The following is a 19,469-nucleotide window of genomic DNA, read 5'->3' on the forward strand; positions in this document are numbered from 1 at the left end:
TGGAATAATAAATTTCTCTGGGCTAAATCCAGAGTCTATTTGATTTTAGACTAGGTCAGAAGTATGACCAGGTGGACAAGGACAGGGACAGCAACGGGCCCCCCAAACCAGGTAATCCGCAGGTGTGGACCAGGACCTCATCTCCTCCTAAAATTTAAAACTGGAGGAGACTGAGAAAAGTTAGTAGTACATCCCTCATATCCCCCAGCACAATAATAATAATAATAATGTTAATGTTGGAGATGCCCTTCTCAAATGTTCAATAATAATTTACTCCTTTTTCTTTTGGGCCCTGGGTCCATAACAACCTTTAGGCAACAAGGACGAGGTACTGTTCTTCAGGGTTTTTTGCGTTTTCCCAAATTCCCCTTGCAATCGTATAGGGTGTTTACATTATATTTTGCCTTTGGAAATTGCTTTATATGTAATGAGCCAAGCCTTTTTTCCTGTACAGTCTTTAGGGTTAATTGAGTTGCCCACTGAATTTTGACATCTCTAACACGATAGGGCAGTTGTCACTAATACCTGGTGTTAAAATTTAATCTGGGACAAATGTTCAATGTATAGACACTCAATGTTGACTTTGCAGGCTGCTTTAAGTTATGTGGTGATTAGCTGTGGGAGATTTAGCACAACACTGAATACTATCTGAATCCTGTGTTTCACAGTCCAAGTTAAAATCTCCCGGGATAATTACTTTTTGTTTGACAGAAGGGGACAGAAGACAGAAGGTGAATTGGGTTTCACATGAAGCTCCACAACACAAAGCAAAACCAATCTTATCCGTCTCATTTTCTATACCAATATAAACACAAGCCTGGTTCCCAGAAAATAAAATTAATGTTTCCACTGAGCCATGACCTGCTCGATCACTCTTTTGTCAAGACAGATTTTAATACCAGTTCTTGACCTGTGCCTTTAGGGTCGTGAAGTGGCTTCAGCGTTGCCTCTGTTGCTGGTAAGTCCAGAGAGTTGGTGTGCCATTGATCCAATTTACAGCGTGTCTGGGATGAGAAACCTGAATGGTGCCCATTCAGCAGCTTATGCAACTCCTTTTGGAGGCTGAACACTCAGTCTGCTTACGGCAGCAAAGCCCCAAGCCGTGCCAAAGGGAATAGGTCCACTTCTAAGGAATTCGAAACGCCCGCACGCACAACACCGTGCTCGACCTTTTGAAGGTGATGCACCTCTGAGCCGATGTCCGCAGTCGTTACTGAACTTCAAATGTCCGTCAGGGTTAGGGCCTTCGTGACTGCAGTGTGATGTCATCCTGCCGATGTGGGCCCGACCCGACTACGCCCGACCGGCGTGCACGGCCATTTCACCGTGTCACTCCAAAGCGGTCGTCGATTGGTTTCACACCGCAGTGGCCAACGCTTCAGACTGCAGATCCAGGTGGAACCGGAGACATTCATAGGGTAGATTAGGGTCTTGTGTGGTTTATCCAACATAGGTCTCTGGGCTGTGTAATAAGACCTTGGACCCCATTTGCTCTCTTTTGAGAACTAACGTGCGTCTCGTGAGATGAGAAAAAAGCCAAGCAGTTTTTTGTTCCACGGCGGTTAAATTCATTTGCACAGCGTTATCTATTAACACATCAAACTTCTGTAGCTCTGCAGTGAGCTTGCCCAAAGTCCTGCACTGGCAACACTGGGCTAGCCCAAAGTCCTGCACTGGCAACACTGGGCTAGCCCAAAGACCTGCACTGGCATTACTGGGCTAGCCCAAAGACCCCTGAGCAACATTACTGCGTCAACTAAATACTTTGACCGTTCAGAACACCTCACGTCAAGACGCTAGTTTCACTGCAGAGTCATTACAAACACTTTATCTTTAAGTCCGGGTTGGGGAGGTCATCTATATGTCTTGTATTCTGTGGATCATGGCCAACCACCAGGGGTTAATCGTATTAGTGTAGAAAGGGCTCAACCGATTACTTTGCACGAAACCTGCATAGGTTCTCCTCTCACACGGCGATAATCTGAAACCCTGTGCAAACACTCATATGCTATCCTGCACACAGGCATGGTTGTTGTTGTGCCAAGCTGTCCAGTAGCACCGCTCGTCTCCATGGGGACGATGCCAATGCTTCTGGCTCATTAAGGATTCTTCCCAAAACATTTGGAGAGCAGAGTTGCGGGTGACATGCCCAGTAGGGGGGGGGCATGTGTGTGTGTGTGTTTTTTACATGTGTGTGTTTGTCTGTGTGTGGTATGTTTGAGGGAGGTTTTTGTTTTGATCTGGCCATGTGGACCTTTCCTTAGTAATAGTGAACCATTCTGGCAGAGTTCATGTCCACATCATCTTCATCATCATCTTCCAAAAACCCTCTGACTCTCGGGGAAGCCGTTTCCCTGGCAAACAGCCATTATGTTTACATGCATTTATATAAAGAATTAATGTGTGGGAACTGGGGGTGGGGGGTTTAGGCCAGGGATGAACCCATAGTCTAAGTGTCCTACTTCTTCCCATTAGCTTATTCACTCACGCACACGCACACACACACACACACACACACACACACACTAACCCCCCCCCATTCTCCCACCCGGTCGACGTGGCAACAAAGGAGCGAACCGGCTGTGAAGACTGAGTCCTTCTGTCAGTGGAGCCCCCACTAAATTTGTAGGGGAGCTGAATGAGGCCACTGTGTGTGAATGTTCAATCACTACAGTCAGATCCCACCCTCCTCTCCCCACCCAACCCATCCAAAAGGTCCACTAGCCACCAGGAACGGGACCAGAGGTGGCCAGCGGTCCTGTCTGTCTCTCTGTCTGTCTGTGTGATGTGTTTGTGTTGAGGTGTCTGAAATAGGGTGGGTTCTGGAGGGTGGGTGTTGTCTGTGAAGCCTTGTTAGGACACAGGAAGGAGGGAAGACTCCTTTCAACCAAAAACACAAAGCAATGTGTTCTATGTTTCACACACTTTTACTGAGACGCTCTCTGTTTGTGTGTGTGTGTGTGTGTGTGTGTGTTTGTGTGAGAGAGAGAGCGAGAGAGAGAGGACTGTAACCTATCTGCAATGTAGAGAGCAGACTGCACTTCTGTTGAGAACGGGGATCCTGTGACGGGGTGAGACAGGGTGGGCCCCCCCGTCCCGTCCCCCAAAAGCAGAAAAGCTAGACTAGCTTGACAGCTTAGCCGTCTGGTTCTGAAGGAGGAGTAGGCGACCAGACAGCGCACTCAAACCTCCCTGCGCACTCACTGCTCCCCCGGTGGCAACGTCTTGCTACTACGGCGCATCAATTCAGATTACGTCATACTCCACCCACCCCCCCGACCTCCGTCCCGCCACACTGATGCTGAAGTGTAGTTTTACATGGATACACACACACAGCACGTGAGCTTTCATTCGCAGGCGAGGTTATGCAAGAGGATTGTCTGTGTCCTTGAGCCTCTCGTGGAGGCCCGTTTCCCGATTGCATTGTGGGACGTTTTCCATCCGGGGCCGCTGGCGGTAACGGCTAGAAGTGGCGGAACGCCACCCGGTCTACCTGCCAAAGAACGGTGGGAGCGAGGGAGTTAATCACCCCGGAGACGGAACCGGCAGCGCAACCAAAGGCCAATTGGGGCAGGACTAATCCTCGTCGTCACGGCAACCGACCGGCTGCAGCCAGTCTACAGCTTCTAAAATCGACCTGCATTGAGAGCTTTTTGAGATTGCCCTTAGATTTCTTCTTGCTACTGTAGTATGAAAGGACACATCCATTTAGTACAGATTTGGGGATAATTTAGGATCAGTCTGTGGAATTGACAATACAGAGATATTGTCATAGAAATAGAATGAACAGGGAGGGAATGTGGCAGTACGGTTCTTTATGTTCTGTTTTGGTTTCTGTAATTTGCTCACCCTTAAAAATGTTTAAATGTCTGTATTATATGTGTAACTTCTTGTTTTTTAATTGTATAAAATTGCCACAGTTAGAGATTCTAAGTCCTTTCTATTCCTTCTATATCTATGGATATTGTTAGCTGATCCCAGGCTAGTCTTTAAGCTTCCTGTGGGGACCTAAGTTCAAGAGCAACAAGGTGACATGATGGAGTTAGGGTTTTTGTATAAGCCTTCCTTAGCCTACATTGAAGCGTTAGGCAATTCTGGAACTCCCGTTTTCAACAGAGTGACAAAGATAGAAAGAACTAAGTTAAGTTTGGTCTGCACAAGGTTTTTTGGCGGGTCACCTAAAGAAAAAAAGCTCTACTTCTAGGTTCCGGGATTATGGGGTTAACTTTAGGGTTAAGCATTAGGGCTGGTTTGAGTTTAGACATAAAGGTTAGGTTATTGAGATTAAAGTTAGGTTTAGGGATTATGCATTATTTGTTTTCTTCTCCCTGTAATGTGAATGTTGTCCTTTGCTGTCCAAACACAGGCCTCCATCCCCTGCAGCAAGACCCATCTTCCAGCTGTGTGCATCTGTGTCCAACACACACACACTCTAAATCCATTTAGAGTGCAGTATTTGGGATAAAGGTGATCTGTAGATGGTGATTCTGCAAAGCTGCAACTACATGATAAAACTGCCATGTTTGCAGAGTGTATTTACTCACAGTGGCACTGCATCCAATAAAACAGTACATTATCTTTATAGAGGTGTTCATGCAGGACCCAGTAGAACAGTACATTATCCTAATAGAGGTGTTTATACTGTACCCAATAGACTGTACATTATCCTAATAGAGGTGTTTATACTGTACCCAATAGACAGTACATTATCCTAATAGAGGTGTTTATACTGTACCCAATAGACAGTACATTATCCTAATAGAGGTGTTTATACAGGACCCAGTAGAACAGTTTCATTTTCCTCAAAAGGTTGTTTACACAGGACACTACAGAAAAACACATTATCCTAATATAGGTGTTTGTACAGAACCCAATAGAACTGTTGTGATTGGACTGATGATAGGATGTTAGACCTTCTTGAAATACCAAGCTTGGTTACTGTGTTTGGTTCATACATGTCTACAAACATGCAGTTCAGCAGAATTACACAAAGTTTTTACATAATGCACAATATCTGTGTGCATATTTTTTGTTTGTGTGTGTGTGTGTTGAATTTTTTTTAATGTTGTCATTCCTTGGTACAATAATACAATGCATTTGAGTCTCATCTCAACATTCCCCATCTCATACACCGCACCTTAACACGCCAACTCTCTCTGTAGTCACTGAGCACGCCATTTCAACCGCCTTCGATGCTGGCCCCAGAGGTGACGCATTTTTTCTTTATTTCTCAACTAGCTGGAGGCGAGAGGGCTCCACTGGAGTGAGTGGACGAGGAGAGCATATGAACAGCCTATTCAGCCGGTACTCACTAGGTAGTTGCAACGCTCAGGATGAGGAAGGCAGACGAACGGATAGGCCTATACATTTTGTTGTTGTTGTCAGCTCTCAAAGCGCCTGTCTTGTGGACATTTTCAAGGAAGCAAGGCGAGGTTACATGGGGGAAGTGCAGCAACAGAGGTTGGGATGTTACGTAAGGCCGAAGATTTATCTAATGCAATGCCATGAACAGCTGAGCTGTAAATATGAAGGGAGGGATTGAGCAGTGCAGATATGTGGATGGAGATGTTCTATCTCTCTCTCTCCTTATCTCTAAATTCTCCGTCTCTCCTTGTGCTAGCCACAGAGACGGAGGAGGCGCGGAGGGAGGTTCAATTATCTGGGACAGCCGTGTCCATGTGACCGTTGCCATGGCGTCGGCGGCGAGTGAGAATAGAGACCGACTAGGAGAGGGTGTGCGCGCTTTGCTGCGCTGTGATGTGTGCGCTCTCCTTACATTCTCTCTCCGGCTCGGACCCTTTCAACAGATTCTGGCCGCTGACAGTGATGGAGTTGGAATGATTTTACGCTAGTGTTCCTGGGAAGTCTAGCAGGGCACATGCAGCTGGGTTATTGGAATTAACATCACCGCCGGCAGTGCGACATGATTCCGTTAGCGGGACATCATTTAGATATTGGCCGGAAATTAAAGGACATGCGGCTGTTACGTAATAGTACAGTCGTATTTTATTTGCTCTTCTGTGCTATAATGACTTTCAAAAACAGCAGGTGAAATATAGCGTTACCTGTGTGATGGTAGTGATCGCGAGCTTTCAATCAATGAGGGATGTAGGCTAATTCAATTAGATATATTTGATATGAAATGACCGAGAAAGTAATCCTTTCAGCCACATACAGCGTCTATTATATATCAGTTATGATGCACAAACATACAAAGGACCAATGGCGTTTTTATATGTAAAAAATTGGTGGGGAAAAAACCATTTCAAAATATAGGATACATACCAGTGAAGCTACAAACCTCCCACTTGCTACTGATCAACAAACAGCATGGCTCCACAAAACACGTTTAAAGACAGAGCTGCTTGCTTCTACCAGGTGTTGTAGTACACATACTGGAGAGAGAGACCTTGTGTAAAATTACAGAAGTCACATTTACAAACCTAAATTAGGAATGCAACCAAGCTCAGAACCAATGTGCCTACAGGGCCATACGCAAACAGCAATGAGCTCAACACCACTGAAGGCCACAACGAAGTGGACAGACAACTTTTTAGGGATACAGATCCATTCTATGACAACAACCTTAATAGAAAAGCATGGACACACTGACACTCGTCACCATCGATATCAATTGATCCAACACAAAAATATGACCAATGCACGGACCAGCACCACAAATGCAGGATGATAAAATATGCTTTCACTCACCAAGGCTGAGGGCTCACTTGAAGAGAAAGGTGGCACGGCGGTTCTTCTTCTGGGCAAACTTTTCGATTACTTTGGGAATTAAGTCATGTAGCTGCTGAATCAGTTGGCTTTCAATGGACAACATGGCCAATGTGTTGAGTCGTGGCTGTCCCATGGTATTGCGAGTGAAGGTTTTTACCCTCTTCAAGGTGAAAAAGTAACTCTCTGACTTGGATGTCGTCATAGGTGTTATGATCATTTTCAGCAGAGTGATGGCCTCAGCAAAAGCCTCCTCTAGGTTGTTCTCATGGATGGATCTTAACAGAGACAGGGCCATCTTACCAGTGTGAAGCTCAGTGTGGCTGTACAGAGTGGTCAGCTCAGACTTCAACTTTTCCTTGTTTCCTAGAGGCCATACTTTCACCGCACAGTAGAGCTCAGATGTAGGGAATGACAGGACAAATTGTGGGAAGAGCGAGCTGTCAACCAGCTTGGCAGCGATCAGGTGGTCACTTTGTGAAAACCTCTGCTCCACCTGGGAGATGACTGTGTCTCATGCCTCCTTCATCACCGGCGCTGTGTTGGTTACTCGTCGGCCTGGCTCCTCTGTTCCATCCTGAATGGTGACAGCTCATTCATCAGTTTGCTTCAGCATATTCTGGACATTCTCCTTGAAACGGGTGAGCGCACTGCTAATCCCAGATGCATCGATGCTCCATTTTTTAAGAGTGTTGTATAAAACATAAACTTCTGGCATAAGGAAGAAAATAAATTCCACCAGCTGCAGAAAGGCTCTGTCCTGGAGTTTTTTTGACAGGCCATAAGCCTCACTTATGGAGGCCTCATCCCATCCTGGTTGTGTGCGTATGTCCTCCATACACAGGAGCAGCGCAGCGTGTTTTTCCCAAACTGCAGTGACAGTTCTACTTTTAAAGTTCCATCGTACAGCGGGTGGCCTTGGAATGAGTCTCTGTGCCTCAACACGTTTTGGAGCGCCAGAGAAAAAGGTGGCAAAAGCAGTTAAATCTGCAAAAAACACCTTCAGGATGCTCATCCTTGCTGAACAAAGTTACTGCAAGGTCAGGTTCAGCTGGTGAGCATAGCAGTGAACAAACTGGGCATGTGGGTATGTCTCTTTCATTAGCGTCTGTACCCCTCGGACGTTTCCACTCATTACAGCCGCTCCATCATAAGTCTGAGCGATCAGCTTTTCTCCCAGCTTCAGTGGTTCTAGCACACCCTTGATGCTATTAGAGAGGCAGAGTCCAGTTTTATGTTTGACTTCAACAAACTCCAAAAACCTCTCTGTCACTGTATTGTCAGGCAACATGTATCGCAACACAACCACCATTTGTGATTTACAGGAGACATCAGTTGTCTCATCTGCCTGTATGGAAACAAATGATGTCTCGTCCACTTGCTTGGCTATCTCCTCCCTGTACACTTCATACATACAGTCTAACAGTTCATTTTGTACAGTGCTAGATGTCCTTTTGAAGATGGAATGAGTGTCATTGTACCTCTGAAGTCTCGAATCGCCCTCATACACAGTCTCGAAAATGCATCTGAATATTCCAGGATTCAGGGAGTCCACCAACTCGTTGTGCCCCTGCAGTGCGGTTTCACATTTTCCACACAGCTGAATACATGTTATGATCCGACTGAGAACGTACCTGTTTTCCTCCACCAGTTTGTTATGCTGCTCAATGGAGCGCCTGTATGCACTGTCAACTTGGGCTGCGACATTCACCCTTCCAAGTAAGCCCAATTTCACAGCATTGTCCAGATGACTCCCGCTGCTCTCATGTTTTGCAATCCTCTCAGAAAGATGTTTAAAATCTTTGTAACCCGTCCTCGACCAAGTACCATCTCCACCAAATAGCAGACATGGAAAACAGAAGAGGGCCTTCTTTTGTATGCTAACCATTAGCCACTTTTTCTTCAAAAACCACTCCACGTTAAACCCACGGTTACTTTTACCAGCAGTTTGAGTGATGTCAATATCCCGTGGCTGATGGGCACCAAGTCGCTTTACTTCAAGCTTCTCCTCCAAATGAAGCTTTTTAAACCAGTGCTCGAGTATGAAATCCACTTTATTCATTTTCTCAAGTTATCTGGCATTTGTGAAGCTAATCTACATTGATCACACTAAAATTCTGAGCATGCATTTTAATATATTCACACGTATAATTTACATTGCATTGTGAGAGAGGGGCTATCCCCACGTTCACGCTCAGCCTCTGGCTACTGCAAACTCGAATCGGCAGAACGCAGTCTGAGGCAGCTAGGCAGGGACCAATGAACATGAAATAAAATCCTAAAACTAATGATATTAAATTATAGGAAGTAATCTTCGAGAAATAAAAATTATATTTTGTTGCAGTTCTTTCTGTTGACAACAGGTGGGGCTGTGCCACCTGCCCCTAATGACCTCCGCTCAGTCTGTCTCTCCCTCTCTGCTGTTCCTCCCTGTCTCACTCTAGGACTCAGCATTTTTGCACCTCCGCCTAATCTGTTTTGGGCCGCACAGCGCGGGGCTAATGTGACTTGACTTCCAGATCGACGTTTCAGCCCTGGTGTGACTTCCAGATCGATGATTCTCCCATTGCTGCCGTCAGGCCAACTGCCCCTGAGCGCAGCCAAGTTAACACGAGCGACTACCTCGTGGACCCAGCGAGACGAGCTGGAGCTTTTGCCGCAGCTAATTGGGTTCCTAATAAAATCCCAATACGACATCATCACTGAATGTGGACAGCCGGTCCCCATTGGTCGGAGGATAGATAAGAACTGTGTATATGTAAAACCTCAGTCATAGGGTTGGGGTTAGACAGCATGAAATATGTAATGTGAGAGGGCATTTATAACCTAATCGTAACTTTATCGATTACATTTATACCTAAACCTAACCTAGAACGTATGTCTTAACCTTATTGCCTAAAAGTAAGTCCAATTCTAACATTTACCCCAAAGGTTTGACCTTAAACCTAACCCAAGAGATAGAAATTTACTTTTTGTCCCAAGGGGTATTCACGTTTTACCGTCCCTGTGTGGTCCTAAAAAGATCTGTGAAACTACAAGAACACCTTTTTAAAAATGTTAGGCATATTTTTGTGAAGTTTTACATTAATCTTTTTACACATCATTAATCTGTCTGCAAATCACAGTTGTGGAAAGTTAAAATATTTGGCGCCATCTTCTGGCTGAAAAATAAAAAACCTGCCACATTGAGCTCCTGTTGGGATCAATGGATGTCACGCATGCTCAGGAGTTCCCTGTCAGAACCACTTTCATTTGTGGCCTTGGGCGGTGCAACGGCCTTAAGTTGCAGCCTCCGGGTGCACATGCACTGTCACAGCATGGGTTTGAATCCGCCGTAAAGCTCTTTCGACAACAAAATTCTCCCGTCTTTCCCCGTGATCCTGCAGCACGCAGGCCCAGCGACAGAGGCAAACCAGACAGTGATGGAAGGTCTCTACGACTGATGCGTAAATCTGCCTCCGGTATGACGTGCCAGCTGTAGCAAGTAGGTACATCACGTGGTGTGCCTTCTGGGAGAACTCGGTGGGGTCAGCGTTGCCAGATGGGGAGGTTTCCCGCACTATTGGGCTATTTTTGGCCATTGAGACCGACCGGAGTGGTGACACACACTTAATTAGCCTCAAAGATGCGTTGTTTGAAGTACAGCCGTTGGCGTAGACCGTAGAGTCGAGTGCAGAAAACATCTTGGCAGCGCTCCAGGGCTGAGGGGAATGAAGTCTGGAAGAGGCTGACCTTTCTTCGTGTTCTTTTGTGTTGGGTCTGGTTGATCAATTTAGTCGTATTTAAAGGATAAATCATATGCATTTAATCCGGAGAATCGTGTATGTTCGATTTCCAATGCAGAACGAATTTTACAGAATAGTTACAATGCAGTACATTAACATGTATTAAAGATAAACAATTCCTCCCCACATAAAATAGTCATTTCTGTAACTGCAATAGGCGGTCCACAGTGAAATATTTTCATTTGGCTGAACGCTGGCTATGTTGTAGTTACACAGCAATAACTGCATCCAAAATAACTACCCATAGCTTCGCGACTGCAATCGCTTTTTAAAGGTGTCATGACCGCATCACAACTTCATCTTTGTACCGATCAAAACAGCGGCCTCTGGTGGTGGGTCTGGTTTCCTGCTTCCATCGGGCCCATTGTGTATCAGGGCCATTTGTCAGGTCCGTAATCCGATGTTAGGTGAGACCTGATGATGGATTGCAGGTGACGTGCGGTGCAATCTCATTAATGAAGGGATTACAGCCTGTTTTTACTAAACAGAAATCAGGTATGGCCTCTACAGCAGCAGCACTCATACTTCTCCTAGGGACCCACTGCCTAAGGCACTAACTACTGTGGGCTTTTAAAGACCATGACTGTAAACCGCAGAGAAACTGGGTCCTTTGAGGTGATCAGGACAGGTGGTCCAGATTAGAAAACCACACTGTCCTGACCTACGAATAAATTGTCCCGAAGAATGACATCGGGAAGAAAGACTATCGTCAGTTAAAGAATGTAATAAATTCATCTAAAATCAAAGTAGAAATTGTATTTTAGTAATTTTCAGATCATGAAAATTAAAACAATATTTTTTGCAAGTCGACAAACCTGTTATCACATTTCTTACATGGTTTTCTATCAAGCTATGACAAGACTTGAAAAATAAAAATAGGACCAAATACTCTCAAGCTCTGTAAAAAAAACCTTGTGTTTTTATTAAGGCTGCCGATGTTATCGGCACAAGAGACAGTTGCATATGGTCACAGTCAGCCAACGAAAAAATTGCAACACTGTCATCAATGACCGACCAAATAAAGTCCAAGAGTTAAGGAAGTGAGGCTCAAGGAACACATTTGAAATACAAAATATTCTGGTAAATATAATTGCAAACGGTCTAACGTGTCCATCTTGCCTTCTTCAGAAGTGGACTCTATGCATAACTGTCTTTCAGCTACTTAAACCCTGGTCTTTCAGAACTATAGGAACCCTGGACTTTGAGATCTATAGGAACCCAGTTCTTTCATCTGTCTAAACCCTGGACTTTCAGAGTCCTGATCTTTCAGGTCTATATGGACTCTGGTCTTTCCTCTTCATCCCGTGCCTCTACAATAACCAACATTTGAATTAAAAAGTTACACACAGGAGATTGAGTTGAAGGCAGTTTCCATGAGTCTCTATTACCTTAATGCCAGTCACATTACTTTATGTCTATGAAGTTGCATTACTAGGTTGATACACTTGACTGACCCCAGTTCACTCCATTCAGCTCTCCTTCAGCTTAATAAGCATATAGTTTGGCACAATGACAAAGTTGCAGGCAGTGTGCATTCTTAAACTGACACCTCAAGTTCTTTTGTTTTCAGGTTTATATTACGCGGTGTCATGTGATCGAACAGGCCATTTTCAGGGCATGTTCTGCGTTTTTGGACTTTGCGGCGTCTTACTGCGCTCACGTCACAGTTCCTCTCAGTGGCTTTGATCCCTCAGTTCACAGGGATCATTAATCTTGAAACAGACTGGCTCCACGGTTCTGCGCCACGCTATCGAGCCACAGCGACCTGCCGGGAGGACACCTCTTGCAGAGCAGTGCTGGGCACGTCGATGTTCGGATCATCGTCCACCTGGTAGCACTTGCCAAGGTTCTTGATGATCTGGAAGTTGGAGCGGGCCGTCTCGGCAATGCTGTTCTCCAGTAGCCAACCGTCTGACTCCGAGTCTGGGTCGCCCTGCTGTAGAAGGTTCTCCATAGCGGTCTGAAGATAGCGCACGCCTGTCAGCACCCACAACTGTTGGCAGAGAGAAAAAAATTGTGAAATGGTGAAAACGGTGAGAAGGAAAAACGCTGCCCTAGTTCTGCCGACCATCTTGGACAGTTTCAAGTTGAAGGTCAGATTTCATTCCTATATAGAATGTAGGATCAATCTGATAAACAAGAAGGATTTATTTATAGACTTTTTTTTGTTCGTCTTTACCAAGCACCAAAGCAACCCCCCCCCCCCCCCCCCCCCCCCACACACACACACACACACTCTCACACACATAATAATTACTGTGGTAAACCATAAGCTAGTCCTACTGTCACAGCAGCAGCGAAACACGGGTCAAGTCCGGCGGCAGTCCTATTGTAACTACGGGTGTAAGATCGGCGTGTCGGTTAGCCGAAGCCAACCTCGAACAACCAGATGACGAGCACGGTGCAACCGATGGAGCGCATGATTTCGGTGTAGTGGTCCAGCAGGACCTGGCGGCAGCCTCGCATCCAAAGGTTCCGCTCCTCCGTCTTCCAGTCGTAGTTGTAGTGCGCCGAGTTGTTGGTGAGCTGGGTCTGGATGCAGGGCCGCGGGGAGTAGGTGTTGCAGCAGCTGAAAGGCACTCCGTCCATCAGGTACCTCCCCTCCACGTTACTCCTCAGGCGACTGCAGGGGTGAGGAGGGGTGGGGAGATGTTTAAGCCACTGACTGTCGTGTTGGGTTTCAGTCCGTCTTCCCACGGAATCAAATCCGGGAACGAATTCCCAAAATGAATGGGGTTGTTACCGAATGAGGGAAACTTGAGGTTCTGGCAACGTGTGGGTCAGACCGTGAAATTAGTCCCACCCGTTTGATGTTATGAAAGCATGTTTATTAAAAGGATGTTTTTGTTTTTGTGTAAATGTTTTTTTTTTTTTGGTATTTACTTTCTGTAATTAACTTTCTGTATTGTTTTTTTTTATAAATGTATTGGTATGGATTTGCAAGGCAAAAGTTATGTTTTCTTTTTTTTTGTTTATTTACAGGTTTAGTCGGCTTGATTAAATCTTACCACAAAAATGAAGTAAGCATTTGCTTATCAACCTATATCCTTCACCCACTGGCAACCTCTGAAAGACTGGAATACACAGTCACACAAACCGATACCAAGCAGAGTTGCTGCTGAGTACTTCAGACTATAAGTCCCAGCAGCCTCTGCAGGTGTGGAGCAGTTTTTCAGCATTAGAGGATGTACCTTCAGATCAGATTGCTGCTCAGTGACAATATTTTTCCTACCTTGTGGTCTTCTGCGAGAGACCAATGTTGTTGATATTCAGTGAAAAGTAAAATAAAACCCATACGTACAATTAGATATAATTGCTAATCTAAAAATACATACCAAATAATTGAAAGCGTTATTTATAAATCTTTCAAATACTTCCAACAAAAATAATTTAAAGTAATTATAAAATAGTTCAGAGGAAAGATTATTCTTAATCTATAAATAAATAGTTTTGTTGAAAAAACAAGTGTGTCACGGTTATTGGCACCCCTAGAAATTCTTATGAACATAATTTAATAAAAGTATCTTCCCACTGATTTTGCTCTGGTTGTGTGTGGAGGGCAGTCTGTTTGTATATTTACAATTATAGTGTCTTTAACACATCTCAATGTTAACATGATTCTTTTCAGTATCATTAATGAGTTAATCCCTCCTGATGATCGGTTTAAAGTTATGATCACATGACCTTAATCGGCCAGTCACCAACTGGGTCATCAGGAGGGATCGAGGGTGATCAGACAGGGAAGTAGGAAGCCCATCTAGTTGACTACAATGAGATGGTGAATTCCAGGAAAAACGTCGATGTCCACAATTAAGCATATTTTCTCACAGTTAAGTCCTCCCTCATGATTATAGGGTCTTTGGTTAAAATGGATGTGTTTGTACAGTCTGGAGGACCTCAGGGAGTTGAGAAACACAGGGCTGACTGTCACCTTAATGGCTAGCAGACTCTGGCCCTGTTAAGCGGCACACTCTGCACTGCATGCCTTCGAACTTACTCTTTCACTTTACTGTCGGTCATGTCCAGCCAGCGGTTGTTGATCCACTGCACGTGGAACCAATCACGGAAGCCGGCATTTCCGCAACACTGGAACTGGATCTGCAGCAGGTCCACGGTGCGTTTGAGGTAGCATCGTCCTGGCGTGCCTGTGTCCTTGTAATGGAGCATGGCGTTGCGGAGTCCCAGAAACAGGGACTCCTCCAGCTCGTTGCGCATGCCGTAGCACATGAGCGCGCCCACCAGGATGCAGAAGGTGAAGAAGAAGGTGCACACGATGTAGGGCAGCATCAGCAGCTTCCAGCGCAGGAACTTGGTGGTGTCAACACAGTCGTAGCAGATCTTCCCGCCCAGGAAGTTGATGGCGCAGGCCACGAGGCCCGTGGCGATGAGCATGTCGGGCACTGAGTGGACGTCCTCGAACATCAGCTCCTTCCGTTTGCGGATCTCCACCTTCAGGAAGAGGCCCAGGCTGAAGAGGATGATGCCGGTCAACACGGAGATCCAGTTGAGGACCCACAGCATCTGGGCTAGCTTTCCCCGCGCGGTCTTGGTGAACGTCACCTTTAAGACTGCCATTTCTTCCTGTTAAAGTCTTCCCTTAGCATCCAAAAAGGGTGTGTGTGTGTGTGTGTTCGTGGTTGTGGGGGGGTGGGTAATTGATGGGGGAAGAGGAATAGGGAAGAGAAATGGATGAGAAAAGCAGAAGGATGCAGAACTATTTCATGGAGGACATCTTAAGCAGCTTAGCCGAGGTATTTCTCTAGGTCCTGAAAGCAAGAACAGCAACACAAAAACAATCAGGGTTGTGATGATAGACCTGCTGTTGGTCAATAAACTACAATGTAACGCAACTGTTTTATTTTGACAGTAATAATTCACCTTTTGACCCCACACTCTTTGACCCCGTTGTTATCCAATAGGGGGTTGCCTTTACATACAATATATACCGTTTATATATATTAGAATACTACAGAAACGTGTGAGAGCTTTTAAATTGCTGCTAGTGTGCAGTGTCATGTATATTGTTGCTTTATTTTACTTTTATTTTATTATTTATTTTATTATTCTTTGCATATATACTCTTCTTCTTAATTCCCACTACGTGTCGGGTGCCATTTCATAAGAATGTCATTGTGCAGGACGACGCTGTGTTTTGGTGCATTACATAAACTAAGCTGAGCCAGGATCAGTGAGAAACCGTTATGCATTTCTGTCATGATCGTGGTCTTATACGAGGCTGAAATGTGTTCTGTTGTGGTGAGGCGGTGCTACCGCTGGTGTAGGATGGTCATGTTCCGCAGGTCAGTCCCCCACAAACGGAGATTAATGACAAATCCAAAGTGGAAAATTGCTAAACCATATAACGTCAGCCTCAGTATCTAGGCACGTCTACAGCTTTAAATATTTAAACTCGCGTTGACTTGGCTTTTACCTTAATGTTACCTTACTTGTGTTGCATCCACAATGTCCACCAGTGGCTTCGGAAACATCTTGCTGTATTTCCCTGCCTTTGATGTTCCCTGTTGCCAAATATCATCCACAGGGGGAAAGTACTGGGAGAGTAAAAGAGGACAAGATGGATCCCGTGGTTGAAGAGACGAGTTGCACCCGTTTCCGGACCCTGTCCTGCGCGACAGTTAATCACATTAGTAAGGCATTAGTAAGGCATTAGTAAGCCCTCTAATCTTAAAACTCCCAGTTTCCAACAACCTGGCCCAATCAGAATATATGCAGAATTTATCCACAGATAACTTTTTAATTTTCGCCTGTGTTTTTGCACTTTTTAGGGGCTTGAGTTCATGTGGATACTTCTAAAGTGCACATCAATATCTTAGGGATCCCCAATAGATCAGGCCAAACAATAGTTTGCAGTGGACTTTAGGTTTTGGGGGTTTAAACTTTTTGACTTCTGTCACCTGCAAATTTTAACCTGAGAGATTTGTGCCAACCGGGTGTAACCGTCTATGCCATGGTACGTTATTACAAAGGCCAATTATCTTAACCAGGATCTCATCTTTAAACTTAAAATGGGGAACATTTGGGAAGGGGGGCGGGGGGGGGGGTCTGTTTACCCACCCAACAATGACAAAGTAATCTCTGTGGGGTTTTTTTACAACACTGAGTATGCCTCTGGTAGAACAGAACTACTGAAAGTGTGTACAGTACACCCTCCCCTGTTCACAGATTAACAACGACTAGCAGGGTATTAGATGTAGGGTTCAATAAGGTCATGACCTCTACAACCAGCACCATGATTACATTTATTTATATGTTCAGACTCTGTGAGCGTTAGTAGGAGTCAGGTATAAAGTTTGGATTAAGATTTTGAATTGGAGTACATGTTTTTATCCCGACAACAATAGATTCCTAAAATGTGTGTGTGTGCGCGCGGGTGAGAATAAGAGAGATAAGGCTAAAGATTAGAAAATATCCAACTACTTTAGTTGCGGTCGGAGTTAGTTGAAACTTGGATGTATGATAATGAAAATCTTAAATAGTGCCTTTGCCCTGTTGTCTTTCTGTGACTCATTTTGATATTGCAGTAAATAAAGTACAAGGATTTTATGTCGGGAATATAATTTAATGTTTGGAGCTGAACCAAACGCAGCGAAAACCCATGTCCACGCATAATGAGCTGAATGTATGGTTCCTCTCGGTAGGACTGCAGCGCTCAAACCTGCGCTGCCGTGTGTGCCCTGCGCACGCGCAAAGTCTCAGCAATCCAGTGGAAGCGTAGGAAAAAACGATGGCTCTTGACAATTTTATTTTCGGTCAGTGTATACTTTATTTTTTAGCGTTCCTTTTCAGTTTCATCTCTGTCGTTCCGCTCTCCGAAAACGGAGATGACTTCCAGGGGAAATGCCTGTTGTTCGCGGAGGGTATGTGGCGGAATGAAAACCTGACAGTAGGCAAACAACGCTTCATGGTCGAAGAATGGGGACCAGAATCTTCCTGCCGCTTCATCACTTTCGTCGGCATCGTCTCCCTCATCATCTCTGCTGTTCAAGCGTGGCGCACTTTCTTCTACCTTTGCAAGGGGCACGACGAGTGAGTGGGCTAAATTCAAGGCAGCATTTAGGAAAATTGTCAGTAGTAGGCTTAACATGTCTACATCGTTCACCCAAGCCAAGTTGAGTGAAAATCGTGCCAGTATTAGGTGTGGCGTGGGTTAGACAAATTGAATTAATGTTTTTTCATATGTTGAGTACTAAATTGCGTGACGTGGAAAGGGATTACTCATTCCAGTGATTGGCAGCAGCAAGGTGTGTGGACCAAAGCATATGAGCTTCCTACCGGAAGGTTATATTGCCAATATAATCTACTTCATGATGTGTCGTCCCTAAGAACAGTTCTTAGCCGTGGTGTATCCGCTATAACCAGGCCCGGCGCGATAGCAAACGTGTTGGACGGGCATTTGATTTCCATGGGCGGTCACGTTTATTCTACTTAACAATGTAGAATGGAAACTTAAGCACGAGGGACGGAAAGCAAATGATGTCAGCATGCAAGGCTTACTCAGGCTGTAATAGCAAAATACAAATAGGAAAGCTTTTAGTAACTACAGTAGTTACGCATTCTTTGTAGCTTAGTGATCACATCACTTAATAAAGCTCATCTTCGATCGCATTTGCGGATGAAGGTAGGAGAGCTACATTCCCAAAAGTACCATTTTGGGAAGCATCTTACCCAAACTATTTAGGGGGGGGGGCAAAACATTCTCCGTGTCTGGCCATAACCTCCAGTGTCTTATTTCTTGATGAGTCAAAATGGTTATTAACAGTTGCGAGTTAGAGGTTCATTCTGCATTCACATATGTATGTTCAACTCAGAAAACTCAGCTCTACTCCGCAGCTCTTTCTTCCATGCCTTCCTGAACCTGCTGGTTAGTTTGGTGGCAGTGAGTCTGGTGTTTGTGGCCAGCACCATCACCAGTGTGGGCTTCAGCTCGTGGTGCGATGCCGTCACGGGGAACGGGGCCATGCCGAGCAGGTGAGGCCGTATTCCTTCTGTGACAGTGTGTAAAGTGCCTGTTGTTGTAAGCATTATGAATGGTCTAACTCAGTGTTTATCAACCCTGCTCCTGGATGCCCCCCTGCCCTGCATGTTTTAGATCTCTCCCTGCCCTAACACACCTAATGTAGCTCATCAAGGACTTGATAATGAGCTGATCATTTGAATCAGGTGTGACGGAGCAGGGAGAGATCTAAAACATGCAGGGCTGGGGGGCGTCCAGGAGCAGGGTTGAGAAACACTGGTCTAACTCATCAATATTTTAATGTGAGTGACGTTCAAATAACATTTGAGCAGTTATAGAAACACACAATGCGAAAGGTGACTGTTTAGGTTTATGAGTGTTTAAAAAATGTGCTTATGTTGTAATGCCCTTATTTAGTTACCATTTGAACTTACACCCTCAAACTAAGCATCGTCTTGCTCATTGATAGGATTGTGCTATTTTCACATATCCTTTCAAATATGCAAAAAACATGTATTAGAGTTAGCAGCTGGTTTGAACAATTGCTGATTACCTAGCAGATTCTCTACACTTTGTGTTTCCACTGAGCAGTTCTGTGTAATGTCTAGCCCAACTGTCAGACCACTTCTACTGAAGCCTGACTCTTTTTCAGGGTTTTACTGCTCTCATGACATTGATTAATATGTGGGTGATTACTTAGCCAAACACTCTAGATGCTAATATGCCAGTTTATATGATCGACAGCTCTCAGATCAGTTTTCTGATATTTTCTTTGTCTTCAGCTGTGAGGACCTGCAAGACACAGATCTAGAGCTGGGCGTGGACAACTCTTCTTTCTATGACCAGTTGGCAATTGCGCAGGTAAGCACCTGTGTAAAACCACCCTGTGATAAGTCTGCTATATTCCATACCTGTGGTTGGAATTTTTGTCAAGTTTTTCCACACAGTCAAGCAAAAACATGAACATGTGATTCTTTACA

At 44.9% G+C, this 19,469-nt stretch overlaps 2 protein-coding genes across 7 annotated transcripts in view; one reads left to right on the forward strand and one right to left on the reverse strand.

The window, feature by feature from the left end:
* The window catches only part of tmem179aa (transmembrane protein 179a, genome duplicate A), a 51,110-nt gene that overhangs the window by 28,993 nt on the left and 2,648 nt on the right, over nucleotides 1–19,469 (forward strand). Inside the window, exons 1-3 of one of the 2 annotated variants that reach the window (XM_010887537.3) lie at nucleotides 16,607–17,561; nucleotides 18,366–18,503; nucleotides 19,272–19,350. In XM_010887537.3, the coding sequence (XP_010885839.1) occupies nucleotides 17,260–17,561; nucleotides 18,366–18,503; nucleotides 19,272–19,350 (519 nt within the window). In that variant the 5' untranslated portion in view covers nucleotides 16,607–17,259. Of the gene's footprint in view, nucleotides 1–16,606; nucleotides 17,562–18,365; nucleotides 18,504–19,271; nucleotides 19,351–19,469 lie in introns of those variants that run through there. The other variant, XM_020042975.2, reaches the window with a different exon arrangement.
* prph2lb (peripherin 2-like b) lies at nucleotides 11,412–16,308 on the reverse strand. Of its 5 annotated transcripts, none has more exons than XM_010887543.3 (4): nucleotides 15,962–16,308; nucleotides 14,512–15,110; nucleotides 12,891–13,137; nucleotides 11,412–12,507 (listed from the first exon to the last, which is right to left on the reverse strand). In XM_010887543.3, the coding sequence occupies exons 2-4, from the start codon at nucleotides 15,087–15,089 to the stop codon at nucleotides 12,262–12,264; spliced, it is 1,071 nt and encodes a 356-aa protein (XP_010885845.2). In that variant the 5' UTR covers nucleotides 15,090–15,110; nucleotides 15,962–16,308; the 3' UTR covers nucleotides 11,412–12,261. The 5 variants fall into 5 exon arrangements, with proteins under 5 accessions (XP_010885845.2, XP_010885844.2, XP_010885843.2 ...); XM_010887542.3 differs by having other exon boundaries at nucleotides 14,512–15,095; nucleotides 15,946–16,308; XM_010887541.3 differs by having other exon boundaries at nucleotides 15,946–16,308.

The sequence above is a fragment of the Esox lucius genome, chromosome 23 (genome assembly GCF_011004845.1).
Source record: "Esox lucius isolate fEsoLuc1 chromosome 23, fEsoLuc1.pri, whole genome shotgun sequence".
Lineage (NCBI taxonomy): Eukaryota > Metazoa > Chordata > Actinopteri > Esociformes > Esocidae > Esox > Esox lucius.